Source organism: Camarhynchus parvulus, chromosome 1 (assembly GCF_901933205.1).
Source record: "Camarhynchus parvulus chromosome 1, STF_HiC, whole genome shotgun sequence".
NCBI lineage: Eukaryota > Metazoa > Chordata > Aves > Passeriformes > Thraupidae > Camarhynchus > Camarhynchus parvulus.
In genome coordinates this window covers 62,272,935-62,290,380 of record NC_044571.1, presented here as the reverse complement: position 1 = coordinate 62,290,380, position 17,446 = coordinate 62,272,935, and the positions used below count along the sequence as shown (strand labels likewise).

The following is a 17,446-nucleotide window of genomic DNA, read 5'->3' as shown; positions in this document are numbered from 1 at the left end:
GCCATTTCACTTGTCCTGTCACTGCATGTCCTTGTCAACAGGAATAAAAGACAGCACAGAGCTTTCTACTAAAATAAAAGAAAGAAAAAGTGCTGCTCTCCTTACCACCCCAGCTTTTTTCTGGTTATTCCTTCACTTCCCACCACTCAGCTCAAGGGTAATTTCACTGATCTACAGCCTTCGGTGGCTTCCATAACTACAAACCATAAATTTGCATAACCATAGGAGAAACAATGCAAGAATTACTGTGTCAGCAGAATTACTAGGTCATCATTAGTTTCACATGGGTCTGAAGCAGAGAAACAATTGTTAACTATTATTATCAAATGTAAGAGTATCCTTTAGCAAATTATATCAGTCAGAAGTATCTTACACTGAAACATGGAATATTTGAAATATCCATATACATGGAATATACATTAAGTTATTCTAGGATCCTTAAAAAGAAGACTAAAGAAACCTTAAAACAATGCAATATACCAGCTTTAATTTTTTGTAAGACCAAAAAAATGTAGCTAAACTGGCAAAGAAGGGTTAAACCAATAAAAAGGTGCAAAAAAATCTAAACTATTTATCTAAGATCTAAGTGAGTGTGTGGATGTGGTAAATGCAGACCACACTTGGACAACATCAACATCTGCAAGAAGTCTGAGCTCACATTTCTGCAAACTAAGCCAGTACTACTTTTCAGAAAATAATGTAAGCTGTGATATTCTGTGCCTTTTCTCATGGCCACACAAGAATCTTTTATGAAGACTGATCAGTGACGGCCAGCTCAGGCTCTGGAAGAACACACAGAAGGTGCAACATTTTCCCTTTGGATATTTAGAGCAAAATTATGTGGGATATTAGAGAACCACAGAATGGTTAAGGTTGGAAGGGAACACAGTGGGGCATCTGGTCCAATCTCCCTGCTCCAGCAGGGTGTTTAAAGTCCAGTGCATTTCTATTTGGATGCATTCACAGGGATGTAGGAAAACAACATTTACCTTCTTCAAGGTTTAAAATCTACAGTCATAAATGATAAAGATCATATTTGAGTGGGTTTTTTCCAAAACACCACAAACCAGATCCACCACCCCCCTTCACACTTAAGAAGCACCAATGCAGAAACTTCCCTCCCCACAGGAAACCTCTGCGCTACACATCGCTACACATCTGTGCAGTGAAGGACCCAGACTCAGCATCCCACCTGCAGCCCCTTGCCCACCCACTGCAGAACCTGAAGGCAGAACCCGGGTTGGAGGCTTTGTGCAGGACCCATGAGGGCAACCAGTTGCCTCAGAGAGGCTCTACAAAAGCCATGTTGAGAAGTACACACCCAGCTGGGGACTAAAAAGCCAAATCTTGCCAAGGCACAGGCATGTGGGTCTTGGGCCTTCGTAAAGATAATGAGGAAGCCAAGCCTCCTTTTAAAATAACATTTCAAAAGAAAGGATTTCAAAGACTGTCAAGACTTTTGATGCCGCCCCCCCTTTTTTTTTTTTTTTGGTGCTCAGATTCCCCTGAGTAGGAAGTTGATTTAAAATCAAGAAAATGTTATGCCCTCTGCTCTCCCCTTCCTCTGTACAATGATTGCTCCTTTTAATTATATGACCTTGGCATACAATTAAAAACTGCATCATGTACATAGAAAGAACTTATGAGACTCTCCCTGAAGCAATAAATCAATGACATTAGGCAATACATGAAGAGTACATATCAATAAAGCAGTACAACTGACTTAGGTGATCAGGTGCACTCAATTACTAAATGATCAAAACATGCTTCCCTGATCTCATTAAACTACAAATATCCTGCTATAAAACACAAATGAAAAATGTGAAATCCTTCAATAACAATGTACTTTTCTATCAAAGTTCTGCATTTTTATTGTGAGAAATTCTTGGTCATTTGTAAACAAAGCAAGCACCAAGTTCAGTGTTTCTGAGGCAATCACTATGCTTTGCATCCTAATTTGAGAAAATTCAAGTCTTTTAATCCTGTTTTTTCTCCCTTAAATTTAAGAAAAGCTTAATCAGCTTCTTAAAACTTTTCTTTTACTTCAGTCAGTCTTTTTGGAAGAAATTTCATTGAAACATATTCCTGCAGAAACCCTACATTTTGCCAATGTTTTCCAACAAAAGCATTTCAAACTCTCTGCTAGTACTAGCAATCTGGTTGTAGCATCTCTTTTAGCAATTTCAAAACAGAAGATCCCCAAGCAGTGTTTTAAAAGGCATCATGTGCTCATTTTAAGTCTTGATCACTCCATGAACTGTCATTGTGCATGACTTAATCAAAGTATTTCACCTCTATTTTACTGAAGTTACAAACAACCACATTGAACTTGTTACGGTTTACTTCCTGTGGGGTAAGCAGATGCAGGAAGGTTGTGATGACTGGGAAGATATCCTCTCCTGAGAAGGGATTTTCAAGTGCTGAGCTTACAGAAACCCCCCCAAAATGTTTCCCTTTAGCTCTCAAGCTCCAGAGTGTGTGAAGGTCTCACATTATGCAGACAATAATGCAATTCCAAGTTCTGTTGAATTTTACAGCTTCTCATATTTGCTCTAGAACAAACAAACCTGAACTGAGCTCAGCCATTTCTCCCAAACTTGCCTCTCACATACTTTCACGTGAGATTAAGAAACCATAACTCTCAAAGACCTAGGTTGAATTTTATTCAGGATAATCTGCCTGCCTCAGAAAGTATAAAGAATAAAAAGAAGACTTAAAAACACAAGCTGACCTTGAGATTTCACCACATTGCTTCTGGTAAAGAAACAGACCTTTTTCACACTGACTTAGGTATACGCACTTAAGTTTTTCTGTGCATCTATATGCACACTCCTGATTTTTCAGAGAAAGATGGACAAAGAATACATTGAAATAGTTGTCAAATTTAAAAGAGTTACTTTGATTTGAATGCACTTTTACTCCGCTGTCTTTACTTTCACTGTAAGGAAAATGCTTTTGGTCAGTGTGGGCAGCTCCACTGCCTTCATCACAAACATACTGGTGTCAAACTCACGGAGAAACCAAAACCCAAAGTGAGCCCACAAGCACAGCAGAACAAGCAGCCAGAAGCCTTACTTATAAATGACTTGTTAAGAAAAGCTCATACAAGGCACATCTACTAAAATATTCAAATCCAGTAGGAATTCTGCTATGTAGACTTCTGTATTTTTTTTCTTAAGTATCCAACAGGTTCTTTATTTGCCATTCAGTGGGCATTTTCTATAGCTACTCTGAAGCATAGAAACCAAATGACTGAGCTACAGCAAAAACAAAACAGGTTTTATAATTTACTTCCAAGGAAATAAGAGGCTGCAAATTAATGCATTTCTGAGGTTAGACCCAGAAATTACAATCTCAACCTGAATCCATCTCCCTGCTACCTGACTCTCTATTTTGTCCACTTTATAACTGCAGGTGATATGAGGTACCAGTAGCATATTTATTTGTCTGTGACTTTCTAATTCTCTAGACTGGTTGGCCTGAGACAATGAAAACAAAAACCAAATATTAAGAATGAAGACAGTTGGTCCAAAGCATCCAACACCCTTAAATCAGTAAGAAAACTTACAGCATCTTCAATGCACTCTGGATTGGATATTTGCCTGGAAAGCTGTCATCCTTTATCACCCCATCAATCTTATGTAAGAAAGCATGACTATGCATACCCTGTCTGCATTACTGCTCATTTTTATCCTACTTTGTGGAAAAATCAATTAGGCATACATGGCTCTCTTTTAATACATTATAAATATCATAATTCTAAACAGTTTACATGAAAATAAATTAGAGGGTAGTAGACCAAGAGCACAGATCTCACTCTTTGAGTTTAGCTGAAGCTTTTAAACCTCACACTGCCAAACACCAGGCTAATGTCTGGCCAAGAGTCAAAACAATACAGATCTGAAAGCCTGAAAGTTGAACATTGCCCCAACACTTCCAGCACAGCTTCACCACTGCCTTACATCAGTGTAAGCACGATGGTGCTTCTCCAAGTTACACATCTGCACTTTGTGCCTCATCCCGTGCTTCAGCATTAGCACAGCTCTGACTGCAAATTATGTATTTGTTAGCACTAGTTTTAAACCAAATATCTGTCCTCATTTGCCGACTGCATGTGTACACACAGCACAAGGGAAGAAGCAGAGGGGCTTAAATGGACAGCAGTAGGATTACTTTGAGCAACAGCCCACATTTAAACTGTTTAAATCAACCATAAAAAACTGCATCAGAACCCAAGGAGTTCAACAAATAGAGTGAAAGTTATGGGAATATTTGTGAGCAGAAGTGGGACCTTTGTGATCCTTCCACAACAACAGGTACCTCATACCTACTAAACCACCATGGACAACAGCTGAAGAAGTTTGGCAAAACCCAGAGACTCAAGCAAGGGGTGAGCAGGACATTGTAGGCAGCACAACACTACTTGGAGCTTCCCCTACCACCTTTACTGGAGGAACAAAGTACTGTTGCAAGGATATCTCACCAGGAACTGCAGCACAAAGCTTCTGTTCTCAGTGTAGAGCCTTTTTCTGAGGCCAAATACATTATCACAGAATGGTTTGGATTGAAAAGGAGATTAAAGATCATGTAGTTCCAAAACTGTCACCAGAGGCAGGGACACCTTTGCCTAGACCAGGTGGTTCAAAGCCCCATCCCCCTCGTGGACTTGAATACTTCCACAGATGGAACATCTTTCCTTCAGAGGACCCACTCCCTTACAGCAAAGGACTGGAATCTCTCATAACAAGAGCACTTGCTCAGGGCACGAGATGTGGGCTCCAGCCTCCCCTCTCCTGCCAGGGTCAAATGGCAGACGTCTCCTAGAAAATGTCTCCCAGAAAAACACCTTGCCACTTTCAGGAAGGTTATTAACAGAGATTCAATGAAAATGGGTCATTTATGTTTTGCATTTGAGAGCATCACTCCATTTCTCCAAGACTGCAGCAGAAAACATCTTAATTATCACATGAGAAGAATGACCTTTGTCCATCCTCCAAAGTTTTGACATTTCCTTTCTTATGTTCTAGGTATTAGCTGATTGCCACATTGAAAAAGCAACAGCTAAATGTGGTCAACAGTGCAGTAAAATGGTTCACAAAGTACCAAGTTGGTTCCATAAAACTTCAGAATACGGGCTGGAAGGAAAGAGCAGTTCTAAGGGAAAGTCAGCTGAAGTATTTGTAATTGCTGTTTACCAGTACTAATGATATGCTAAATAATCATTTAAGTGATCTTATCATGCAGAATTTAAAGAGGTTATTTGCTGACTTACACATTTAGAAAGTAATAGTTCTTCACATTAATCAAGCCCAAGTTCTGCTTTTTGGCAGCAGTTTTCCCCTGACAAGCGTTTTCATGTCAGTATTTATCTAAACTAATTAGCTTACCAGCTTGAATAATTCTTATGAAACTTTTCTTCCCCCCTTAACTTCTTATGTTCCGGTTTTGTGAAGGAAACCAAATTAATATCATAGGGTTTGGGTTTTTTTAAACAGTATGAACTCACACAGATCTTATTGAATGACTACAGCAAATTCTTTCAATAACTTAATAATGTTATACTTTATAAAAAGCAGTATTGGAATGTGACTGTGAGCTTCCTGCTGCCTCTGACAAATAGAGGTTAAAATCATGTGTATATAAAGTCAGAGGCCTCCATTTGGCCAAAACTGAAAGAGACTGTAAACACTGGATGTAGTATTTGCAAATAATTTGGCATGAAAATAAAACATGTCCTCAAGAACCAGTGCAGTGGCACTGGTAATCCTGACACAGAACCAGACTACCTTAATCCTGCTGAGAAAACATATGTTGGGCAAAACCTTACACTAAAGATATGAAAAATAGTAAGCAATTCTTTAGAACTACACAAATTACAGATGTTCTTCTACAAGTTCTGTTACCCTGATCATTTCACCCCCTATGTTTGGAAGAGTTTCCAAAATAATTCACGAGGCTTCTTCTTTCCTACCATTTCTAGTATTTGCCTACTATACCAAGTGTTTTTAAAATTTATTTTAGGTTTCCTTAAAACAGTCGTGGTCTGCACTTGAAAAGTATTTTGAATAAAAAAATTTAACCATGGAACATCTGGCAAATTTCTGCCAACTCAAACTTTGAGTTTTTAATCCCGGGACTTAGAAAGTATAAGAATGAGAAGAGCCAGAACTTGCCACAGTGTTTGGGAAAGGCATTTAACTTATTTCCTGCATTTACAGCAGACAGAAATTTCAAGTATTGATGTTATTTCAATCACGTTTGCAGAGTAACTGAAAAAACCACTTTTTTTGAGTTAGAAAAAAATGCAAATGAAAGTTTAGGAATTCAGGTATTTTGTTCTAGCTAAGGCATTTCTCTTCCTACCTAACATTTTAGAGATTCCTTTCAGTCTATTCCTATCCACTGAAAATCATGCTGTTAAGATTGTTTATAGTCTTTTTTGCATTTTTCTTCCCTCTGAAGAACATCAACATCCACTTTTCAAGCTTTTGACCTCTAAGATCCTTTCCTTCACTCTTTAGTCCATCCCTTTTAAACCAATCAATCCACAGATAAAAGCCTGGAAAGATTTCATCTTTCATCTAACCTCTACTAGCCTACCATGAGATCAACTAGACTTACAGCATCAACCCAAGAGTAGAGGGGGGAAAAAAGTACTATAGCAGCCTAAAAACTCATACAGAAAGAGAGAAATTGTTTCCTCTATCTACAAGCAGGAGAGGAGCAGTTGTGTCTCTTGTAAAGGAAACTGAAACTATTTCAAAGAGGGAAGAGAAGCATTTTAAATGCACGAGAAGAAAGAAGTCTGGATTTTTATTCTGAGCTTCCTGTTCCCTTTTTAAGCAATTACACAATCAACTTTTACCTGTAATTTGTACAGATTTCATATACATTATGCTAACAATGGAGGAGCCTGACATGGAGGAGCCTTTAACTGCCTCTGCAACAGTTACAAGGGATTAGGCTGGCTAAACAAAAATACTCTTGTGCATCCTAAGTTTTACAATGCTCATTTGAAGACTTTTCTGCCACACCAACACAAAATAGGAAGTTTTCAGTGCCATAACAGCTTCACTCTATCTTCACAGGCGGAGACCACCACTGCATTTTAAGATGGCAGTGAGCCACTTCTCAGAAGCAGTCTTAGAGTGACTTTGGGGAGGCTGAGCAGGCAGCCCCAAAAGACAGCTGAGAGGGTCAAAATACCCAGCCCTGCTTCCTCTATATCTGTTCTTCCAGAGACTTATGGAGGTGAAACTAATGAAGTCTCTTAATGGATCCTTTCGCGTGGCTGGAATCTAATCTAAAAGTACAAATTTTTAATGTCAGTATTTTTGTCACATTCAGTAGCCACAGTAATTACCTAAAGATTATATTTAATAGAGGGTTCTCCATCCCAGGGCTTCAAACTATAGAAATCAGGACAGCCTCACATCATCCCAGTGTGGAAGTCAATGAGCCCTTATGTGTAGGGAAGCTTGAGGACCAAGTCATAGAAAACTTTGCCAGGATTGGAACAGAAAATCTGTGGCACAGCCAAAAAGACTTCCTGGCTCTCAGCCCTACTTCTCAACCATAACAAATTCCTTCCAGCACATACACATGTTCAAAGAGAAACTCCAGTAAACAGACCCAAAAAAAGCTAAAATCCATTAAAATAACTAGATAAATAACAATACTTGGTCAAAGAAAATATTATCCTGCCAGGGCTTGTCTTCCCTGCACCAGACAGCACAAGTTCTTCTGCATAAAACTGCTTAACCCAAGAGAGAACAAATGCCTGTACCATGGCAGAGGTGTGCCTCTAAAAGCAGTAACAGTAGTTATTGAATAATGGTCTTACACAGACCTTTTTGTGCACCTGACAACCCTCATTTAACAGGGCATACTCTGGCCTTGGAAACACTGTAAGAATTTATTACAATGCTATTGATGTTGAAGTTGCTCTTTTCCCCTCTAAAGAACTTTCAGTATTAGCATGGGCACAGACTGAGTGCTGTACATTAGACAAGTTCAAATGCATTTCACCTTTGACCACAACTTTGGTTTAATTCCATCTCTGAAGGTAAGGGTACCACCAGAGGAACATACAACACTGGTCAGCACAACTCCAAAAGCTTGGAAAGCCTTCAAAAGCTTGTGTTATTTCAGTGAAATGGTTTTTGCCACTCAGCTTGGGACTTCTGAATTTAAGGAATCCTGCCCCCTGGGTCCTAAATGACAGCAAGTAATCAATTCTATGGCATCTTGGGGAGGAAGGAACAGTGTCCTACAGCCACTCTCCTAGGACACTACTAAGGTTATAAGCACTTCTCCTTCTGAACCCCTGAGGTGGAGCAGGCTTGCCACACAAATTCAAAATCACTTAAATAGGTATCTAAACTCAGAGAAGCAGAGTTATGTGGTAACTGCCTGAAGCAGTGCAAAAAAATTGCTCGCTGCTGAAGTGAGAGATGATTTCAAGCATCTCATCAGCTCCTGGCTTTAAGGAGCCCATTCTTACTCTGCCTTTGGTGCCCTTTCAAGAGCCACAGGAAGGCTGTTGATGGAAATGCAGGCTTTGCTCATATAGCACTAGCAACAAATGACAGGTCCTAACTCATTCCCATCTCTGGTGCAGAAAGGCAGACAGACTCACATATGCATTTCCCTGCAGCAATAACATTGTTTCCTTTGGAGACAAAAAACCCCTCAGTGTACAAGGCCCGCCCTGCAGCTGCTTCCTCCTGCCTACCCCCTCCTTCCCATCCTAAAGCAAAATAGCCTGTGGTGAAGGAGTATAAGCAAGGCCATTACTCTGTCAATTCTTCTTCCATAACTGTTAAACTTCTTAAAATTTAAGGGGTTGGGGGCTACTGAAGTATTTTCTGAACCTGTCAGCACAAAGGCCAACATCTTAAAACATGATCCAACAAAAGGAGAGAGCAAAATGAGGCTTCCCCCTTGCTCGTGCTGGAGCCTGGCCAGAAGGGAAGCCAGTCCTGACTCCCAGCTGCTCTCAGTGCACTAACACAAGTTCTTCAGCTTGGACAAGCTCACAGAAATTAAAACACTGCTTGGTAACAATCAGCTACATCTAAATTAAGCAAGTGGATATACAATTCATCTTTGCCATTCACACTTTTACACTAAAAAGACTCAGCCTGCCTGCTCACTGGTTACTCTCCTTGCCGAAACAAAAAGGGAAGGAAAAACTTGTCAATTCAGGGGTTTCACATTTTCATCTGCAGGTGGAGAAAGCCTGCAGCTGAATGCTGTTTCTGGACATACACAAATATCACTTAGGTCATCAATTAGCACAAAGTGCATGTACTGTACTGCGCCAGAAGGGTTCAGGGGCAACAGAGCCCTAATGACAACACAACCATACACATAAAGCCCTAAAATAGGCTCTGAGTAGTATCCAATAGGAGCAACAACTAGGAGCCACAGCAAGGCAGGAGCTCTGACAGCAAAGGCTGAGGATGCACCTTCACCACTGCTTTAAAGCACATTTACAGTGGTAAAACAGACCAGACATCCCACCCTGCCTCTGTGCACCCACACCTTTGTCAAAACGCCAAATCAAGTTCTAATCAGTAAGATACACACTCACTGCCATTAGTTTCTCTCCCTAAACATGAATTATTGCTCGAGGCTTTAACCTGTGACACCTAATTTCTGTACTGCAGAGATTTTCATTCCAGTAACTGAGCCTGCCCCACAGAGTCTTCATGTGCAAACAAAGTTGGAGCAGTAAAACTGAGCAGAGCTCCTGTGACCTGATGCAGAACGTTTGCAGGAAAACCCTTCTTTTACCATGCAAGGTTGCCAGGAACAGAAACAAAATTTACTGTGTGATGACTGCTTTCGTGAGAAAAGCCAGGAAAACCTTTATGCTAAGGTACATGTTAAGTGGGACATGAGAGACTCTGCCAAGCTCTCATTTTCATTTCCAACTGACTTAGAAGTCCCAGATGCACTGTGCTTTACATTTAAGCATGGATTGCAACAGTCAATCCACAGTTTCTTGTGGTTATAGCCTATTGAAGTTAAATTGCTTGATTTCACCTCAAAATCAAGGGGAAAATGTTTCACAGAAGACTATAAAGAAAACTTGAAATAAAATAAGCAAGACCCACTTTTGCATGTTTCTGAATTTTGTCTGATATACCTTGCGCTAAGAAACTGTGCCAAAATCCTGCAAAGCACTATTATTTACTCTCCTTCACAGAAGACTAGAAAGGTTTTGCCCAGAGCCTTGCTTAGGTGCAACTGATTAAAATACAGTTCAAAAGAACCATGCCACCCAGTCAGATATGAAGAGATTTGTTATTCTAAGACTTAGAAATAGACTGGGTTTGATGCCAGGAGTCTATCCAAGTTGTTGTTTAATAAATGAGTCTGTCTAAATTGAGATTTATCTCATATCTGCCCCTAAAGGCAGTAAGAGCTGGTTTTTTTTAATATTTACTTAACAGTGTAATTAGTTACAACATGTTTTTGTTTCAATTATTAGTGACTAATGGGAGTATTTTGTGCATATGTGGTAACTGTCCCCCTTGAAATTACCAGAACCAATTGCAGAGTACACTATATGCATTTTGTTGTATTAATTCTTTGCTTACATATTCAAGAAAATGCTTTCTGTATCACAACATTTCAAAAAACCACTGAAGTAAATTTTTTTAACAAAAGAACCACCTTTCTGATTAGAAATAAAGCTTGGGGTGTGCCTTCTAATATGGAAGAAGTTAAAAAAAAATCTCTCCTCCCACTGCAACACATCTCAGTCCTGTGAATATCCAAGAGCAGCCCTCTCGTTTTCAGTAATTATTTGGTGCAATTATTTAATTACCTATAGTGTTACTTTGTCCCTCTTGAGGTTTGTACTGGTGTATTGGGGGAATTTAGACAGAACCACCCAGCTGATTTCTGGTGATTAATCTAGTGTTCTCTATTACAAGCAAAGCTATTAACAAAAGGCACAATGTTAGTTCAATCCTATATAAAATCTCACAATTACTGCTATTGCCAAAGAAAAATCAGAACTGAAGGGCATGAGAGTTTAGACACCGCAAAGTCTCCTCATAACTGGAGAGAAAGGTTTCCAGACTCCAGCAACACTGACAAAGGACCTCTCAGGGGGCATGGAAAGAGTTAAGAAGCAGCTGCAGCACTCTACAAGCTGCATCTGCAAGGTACAGCAGAGACAGGGGAAGGCAAACAAACCAAACTGAAACCATTCTTCCGCGCCCAGCCTCTTCTTCCTGTGATGTCACACTACAAATTGCCCGGGCGCTCTGCTCTGCTCTCCACAAGGAGCTGGGCTGGCAAGAGCTGCCGAGGGCTGCAGGCTGCAGGAAGAAACACGCTCTGGAATTCGGTCTCTGCCCCGGCAGGCAGCTCCCTTCTGCTCCTGCCTCCCGCCCCATGGGGCCAGCCAGCGAGCTGACAAACTTGTTGTATGGAAAAAAGGGAGAGGGAAAAATGCAAGCACCGGCACTTCGCAGCGTCCAGGAAATCGGTTCCTAAAGTACACTCTCCCAGTAAATTCGGATGGACGAGGCTTTACCGGCACAATCTGCAGCCAAGAATAAGGCAGAAAGTCCCACAATGGCTTCATTGAATCGAAGTGGGAAATAGAACTAAGCAAGCCTTGGGGTGATCTCATCTGCCACAAATGATGCGTTTTCTAACTTTTGCAGACTGGCTATGTGATTACAAATAGAACTGGGCACAGAAGAGAGACTTCCTGGTGATTTCTACTGGAGATGTACTCCCCTTCCACAGAGCTCACCTTCCTTCCCTGAAGCTTCCCAGCGTAACAAACTTGCCAAAGCACACCGTTCAAATACATCTGACCTGCAAGTTCTTCTGGAATTTCAAAAAAGTTGCAATAAAAATACCAGAGAAGACATCAAATCACAGGAATTTTTAACATACCATTATAATGGTAAGCTCTAATTGTTCCACTGAGGACTCCTTTAAATACACCCTGTATGGGTGTATCTTTAGCATGGTGTTTGTTCTTGGCCTCATAGCGAACTGTGTAGCAATCTACATTTTCACTTGTACTTTAAAAGTGCGAAACGAGACAACAACTTACATGCTTAATTTAGCCATATCAGATCTGCTTTTCGTGTTTACATTACCGTTCAGGATTTATTACTTTGTAACCAGAAACTGGCCGTTTGGAGACATTCTCTGCAAGATTTCTGTCACCCTCTTTTACACGAATATGTACGGGAGCATTTTGTTTCTGACTTGCATCAGCGTGGATCGCTTCTTAGCCATAGTGCACCCCTTCCGATCCAAGACTCTGCGGACCAAACGGAACGCAAAGATTGTCTGTGCTGCAGTATGGATAACCGTGCTAGCAGGCAGCACACCAGCAAGCTTCTTCCAGTCCACAAACCGCCGCAACAACACGGAGCAAAGGACGTGCTTTGAAAACTTTTCAGAGGACACGTGGAAAACCTACCTGTCCCGGATTGTTATCTTCATTGAAACTGTTGGGTTTTTCATCCCGCTCATCCTGAACGTGACCTGCTCCACCATGGTCCTACGGACCTTGAATAAGCCACTTACGTTAAGCCGGAATAAAGTAAGCAAGAAAAAGGTACTCAAAATGATTTTTGTCCATTTGGTGATATTCTGCTTCTGCTTTGTGCCTTATAACATTACCTTAATACTTTACTCCCTTATGAGAACACAGACCTGGGTCAATTGCTCAGTGGTGACTGCAGTCAGGACTATGTACCCCATAACTCTGTGCATCGCTGTTTCAAACTGCTGTTTTGACCCCATTGTCTATTACTTCACATCAGATACCATTCAAAACTCCATAAAAAAGAACCGGTCCACCAGACCACGGGATGTCAGATTCTCTGAAAGGCCAGTTTCAGAAAGCTTCATTCAACACAGCCTTCAGACCATAAAAATGAAAATATTTGACAGTGACTCTACAATATAAACTATATTAAAAGACAATTGGGACTAAACTGGAATTAGAAGCCTGTACTTTTCTTCAGCTGTGGACATATAATCATATATGTAAAGGCTGTGCTTCCTTCACATCTGAAAAGTTTATTACAAGGCTGTAAAAGTGTTAAGCATAATAGCACACAGAAAAAGTATTTTCAAAATCTATGTCAAAGGTTTGTTCTGACAGATTGTATGTTAGAAATGAACTTTTGAGTTTAGAGGTTAACCAAAGTCCAAGGACTGTTTCTCAAGTCAAACACAATGAAAAAGTAGGTTGCTTTCCTTCCTGAAGTTGAAACAGTTGCTCAATTTAATAATGATATCAGTTTCCAAGTTACTGAGGATGGGGGTGAAGTTACCTGCTCCACACTGCAGGAAAATTGCCCCATGTTGTCATATAACTTCAACTACTGTGTCTTCCCCAGTTTCCTCTTGCTCCTCTCCCCTACTTTTCCCTTCTTAGGGACCATTATGTTCACAGGAGGCTTCAATCAGTGGGTTACAAGAACTTTGTTTCTCCCAGGTTAATCTGATAAAAATACATGCTCTCTCCACAAGCCTAACCCCCATAAAGCAATTATGTCTCCTGATAGTTTAGAGCATTTGGAAATGTCTCAGACAAACTGGTTTTTCTTCTCACCTCTCTCTCAGAAGCCTGCGTGATTAAAGCAAAGCAACTTGGGATGACTGAAGTTAATGCTGTAGGTACAGTACCACTTTATTAAACTCCTTTGTGAGGAGGAGTTAAACTCAGCATGACTTGAGGAAAAGAACATCCTCTGAGTAAGTCAATTTGATCTCAAAGTACAGTTTCTTAGTAAAACAAGACCTTTTCTAACTAGAAATATACGTGTGCATCAAGGTGATTATTTCTTCCAGGAGACTATTTGATGTCCCATAAAGAAATTCAAGATGCTGTAATTTTGGAGTTCAACTTCCTCTCAATTTTTGCATTCTAGAAATCATTTTAACATGAGCATTTAAAACTTCAAATGCTATTTCCTTTCAACCTTTAAGTATAAAAACAAAGTACTCGGGGCTACATGCTGGCAAAATTAATCAAGACACTTGGAAAAGTCAGCAACATGTAAAAGGAGAAATCTACATATATTACTGTCACAAACAGGAATACATAGACAAAATTGCCTTAAAACATCCTGCTATATATGTTTCCCAGCTACCAGAACACTGTGTACATTTTCCTCAGAATTAATTTAACATCACTGTAAAATAAAATAAAATTTAAAAGGTAAAATAAGTGTTGTTTTTTCCTCCCCAAAAACAATGAGTCAAGAATAAGAACTGATTCTAAACAAATTTGCACTTAAGATTTAGGGCAGTCAGCTGCAGCACACATACAGCACCGAGACATTTTTGCACCAGGGCTGTACACAGAGGAGTGAATCAATGTGGGAAAAAAAATGCATATTGAGCCATCAAACTATATGATACGTTGTTATCTATTTCCCTATGCAAAGCTTCTGCTTAACTGTTATAAATCAACTATACATTGCCTCCTACTACTGGGAAACCGAGTTACTCAATGACTGCTAGGAGCTAGTACTGATTGAATTTTAAATTTAACAGCATTTTCAATCTTTATCCACATAATTTATGAAAGGAAAATTCATATAGTATGGGCTTGAGCTACAAAGCATAGATACAAATGTCTGCATGACATCTGAAATAAACAATTATCTTTGTTGGGAATCCTAAACTCTTCTGATTCATATCCAACTTCAAAAAAGTGCATGGAACTCTTGGCATGACTCTGTTTTTCATATGCCACTGACAAATCCAAAGCCCAAAACTAGACATGCATCTCTAAAGTCTCAATGCCTCTCTCTCTCTAAGGGTGTGTTAATATTAGACTCCCTCCAAGAAATGTGACACAAAAGCCCCTAATATCACTGCTGGGCTACGTTTCCAGGGTACTACTCCCCTGAGCTTCTCATAGCTGTTACTCAATTGAGAGACAACTTGTTAGCAACACACCCTCTGCCGTTACAGCAGCGAGCACCCCAGAGCCTCACCCTGATAAACAGAACCAACTCTGAGACTAAAAAACTGCAGGGGAAAAATAAAATCCCATCCTTGACTTAAAAGCAGAACAAGCAGACAAAGCCACATATATGAGTACTTCCCTTTTAAACCAAACTTTCCTTGGTTTATTACCTCAAGTAGTCTGCAGAAGCACAGACAGCAGCTCTGGTTTGCACTCACTGTCCAGGGCAGCAGCTTCTGTTTTTTGAAAGAGCACAGTGCAACACAGTACAAAAGCTTTCTGATCAGTTAACAGCTCAGTGTCCAGAAGCTATTTGAGGAAACTTTTTATTTTTTATTATTAAACATTTCCACTTTTTCCACAGGAGAGGAAAAAAAACCCACAACAAATACCCTAACAAAAAACCCAACACAGTCAAAAAGCATCATCTGTAATGCTGAGAATCAGACCATTACTTGAAAAATTCCTGATCTGACTGATTCAGAAGAGGGGGAGTAAAACTGTACCTCCCACAACAAGGTGATATCAAGACAGGGTACCAGATATTCAGGATTGGATGAGGTTTTCCCTGCCTTTTCTGGTTCTGCAACAAAATTATCCTGGAGAGCTGTGGATGGAGCAATTCCTCAACAGATGCACTCCCTCTCTCTGCTCTTGACTTTGATACCAACTCTTCTGTCTCTCTGGTAAGGTCTTATGACAAAATTTAAATGTAAAAATCTAGATAAGAAGTTACATTCCTAAGTCATGCCAAGACATTTCAAAGAAAAAAAGGCTTACATTGTCAGAGCTCCTGAGTATCTGAATGTGTTGCAACCAGTACTTCCTAAAAGTGCATTATTTTTACTCATATGCCTGCCCAGGGAGAGCTAGAAGTTTAGTTTTAGGATCAAAACTTTAAAAACTGTTCTTTGTAGTGTGGTTTCTTCATCTACAGAGTGCAGAAAACGCACACCTCCTATAAAAATAAAAGCAGGGCAAATTTCACTGATTCCAAGCTTTAGCTCTAAAGGCAGGCAGACATTGATAACTAGTTAATTAACCAGCAGTTTCAAAAGATCAGGAGAAAAAATTTGCTATAAACACCTTAAAATTACTTCAACATATCATTACTTCAAAATCAAAAGATGTCCTATTTTATACTTTTTGCATTCAGCTTGAAGTTTTAATTTTTTAATTGCCAGGCGATTTTTTTTACCTCAGTATGCAAATATTTTACATTTGAAGAAATACCAATACCAAGCCAAGTATGTCTTTATATTTTTTTAAGTGTGTAAAAAACCTCTATATTAAATACTTCAGGCAGGTAAGGAATCCTTAAATGAAATCAACCTCCAAGCTTTGGTTTCTTAAGGAAGTAACCTCAGTCACAGAATTGCAAAAATTGAAAAAGAGCTCTTGAGACCAGGTAAAAGATAAGGATAGCTGATCAGACCCCAAACATGCAGCTAATCTACAATCCTGACTCCAACAGCAGACAAGGCTGGATGCCTGGGGAACAAGATAACAGCAGAAGCACACAAGGCTTTCTCAAGTGCTGCCCCTCTTCATCAGTCATATGTCAGGATTTTCTGGGTCAGATATATTTGTGTGTTCAGGAGAAATTTTTCTTCTGCGAGCTTGTTCTGTCTTCCTGTAAATGTGTGTAAAGTTTTTAAAATTCACAGTAGTAAAAAGCTCACATTGTGTGCGTGCATAACTAAGAACAAAACTAAGAAACCCAAACATCCTTTTGTTTCAAATCTACTAGTTTCATAAGTGCCCCTCTCATTTCTTTGGAAAGAGGCAGGGAGCACTAGACTGTCATTCAACCTTTCCATATCACTTCTGATCCAACAGTCTTCCATCATCCCTTGCAAATGAGAAAGAAATTCTCACTTGCAATTTCAAGCACCATCATAACCAAAGATGAGATTTCTAGAATTACACTAAGAACTCAGCTAAAATTAGAGAACCCAGTGAGGTTCACTTTGAGACTAGTAATTTTGAAAATCCCACCTGAGCACAGTATCCTCTAGCCTTATTTATTCTCTCAAGTTATTTTCTAAGGGCAATTTGTTTATACTTTTCCAGCAGTAAATGTAATATTACAAGGTTCTTGCATCTAGGCAGACCTGTGAATCCTGACAAGTTCCCTTTCTTACCAGACTATCATCATTTAGACTGCAGGGTTTCTGACATTTGAGCACCACTGACAAAATGAAACATGATACATTTCAAAAGCTAAGGCAAAATGTAAATCAGAATGATTCTAAATCTAGAAGACAGAAATGCCTGGGCTGCATTTGTTACCCAATTACCAGAATATTGAAAACATTGTATAAATACAACTATCACTGCATTAGCACATTTACAGAACATACTCAATAGGGTTTATTTAAGAGGAGCCAAATTCAGAAAGCCAAGCTTGCAAAGTCTAACACTTTTGCAAGAAGCTGCATGGAGAAGTTTTGCTTTCACAATCCTGGTTTGATA

General features: G+C 39.6%; 2 protein-coding genes across 2 annotated transcripts in view; one reads left to right on the top strand and one right to left on the bottom strand.

Moving 5' to 3' along the window:
* The window catches only part of RB1 (RB transcriptional corepressor 1), a 71,957-nt gene that overhangs the window by 16,068 nt on the left and 38,443 nt on the right, over positions 1 to 17,446 (bottom strand).
* Positions 11,308 to 14,308, top strand: LPAR6 (lysophosphatidic acid receptor 6). The gene is given in 2 exon segments (XM_030963056.1): positions 11,308 to 12,812; positions 12,815 to 14,308. Coding segments are annotated over 2 exon segments (939 nt in total). The 5' UTR covers positions 11,308 to 11,932; the 3' UTR covers positions 12,874 to 14,308.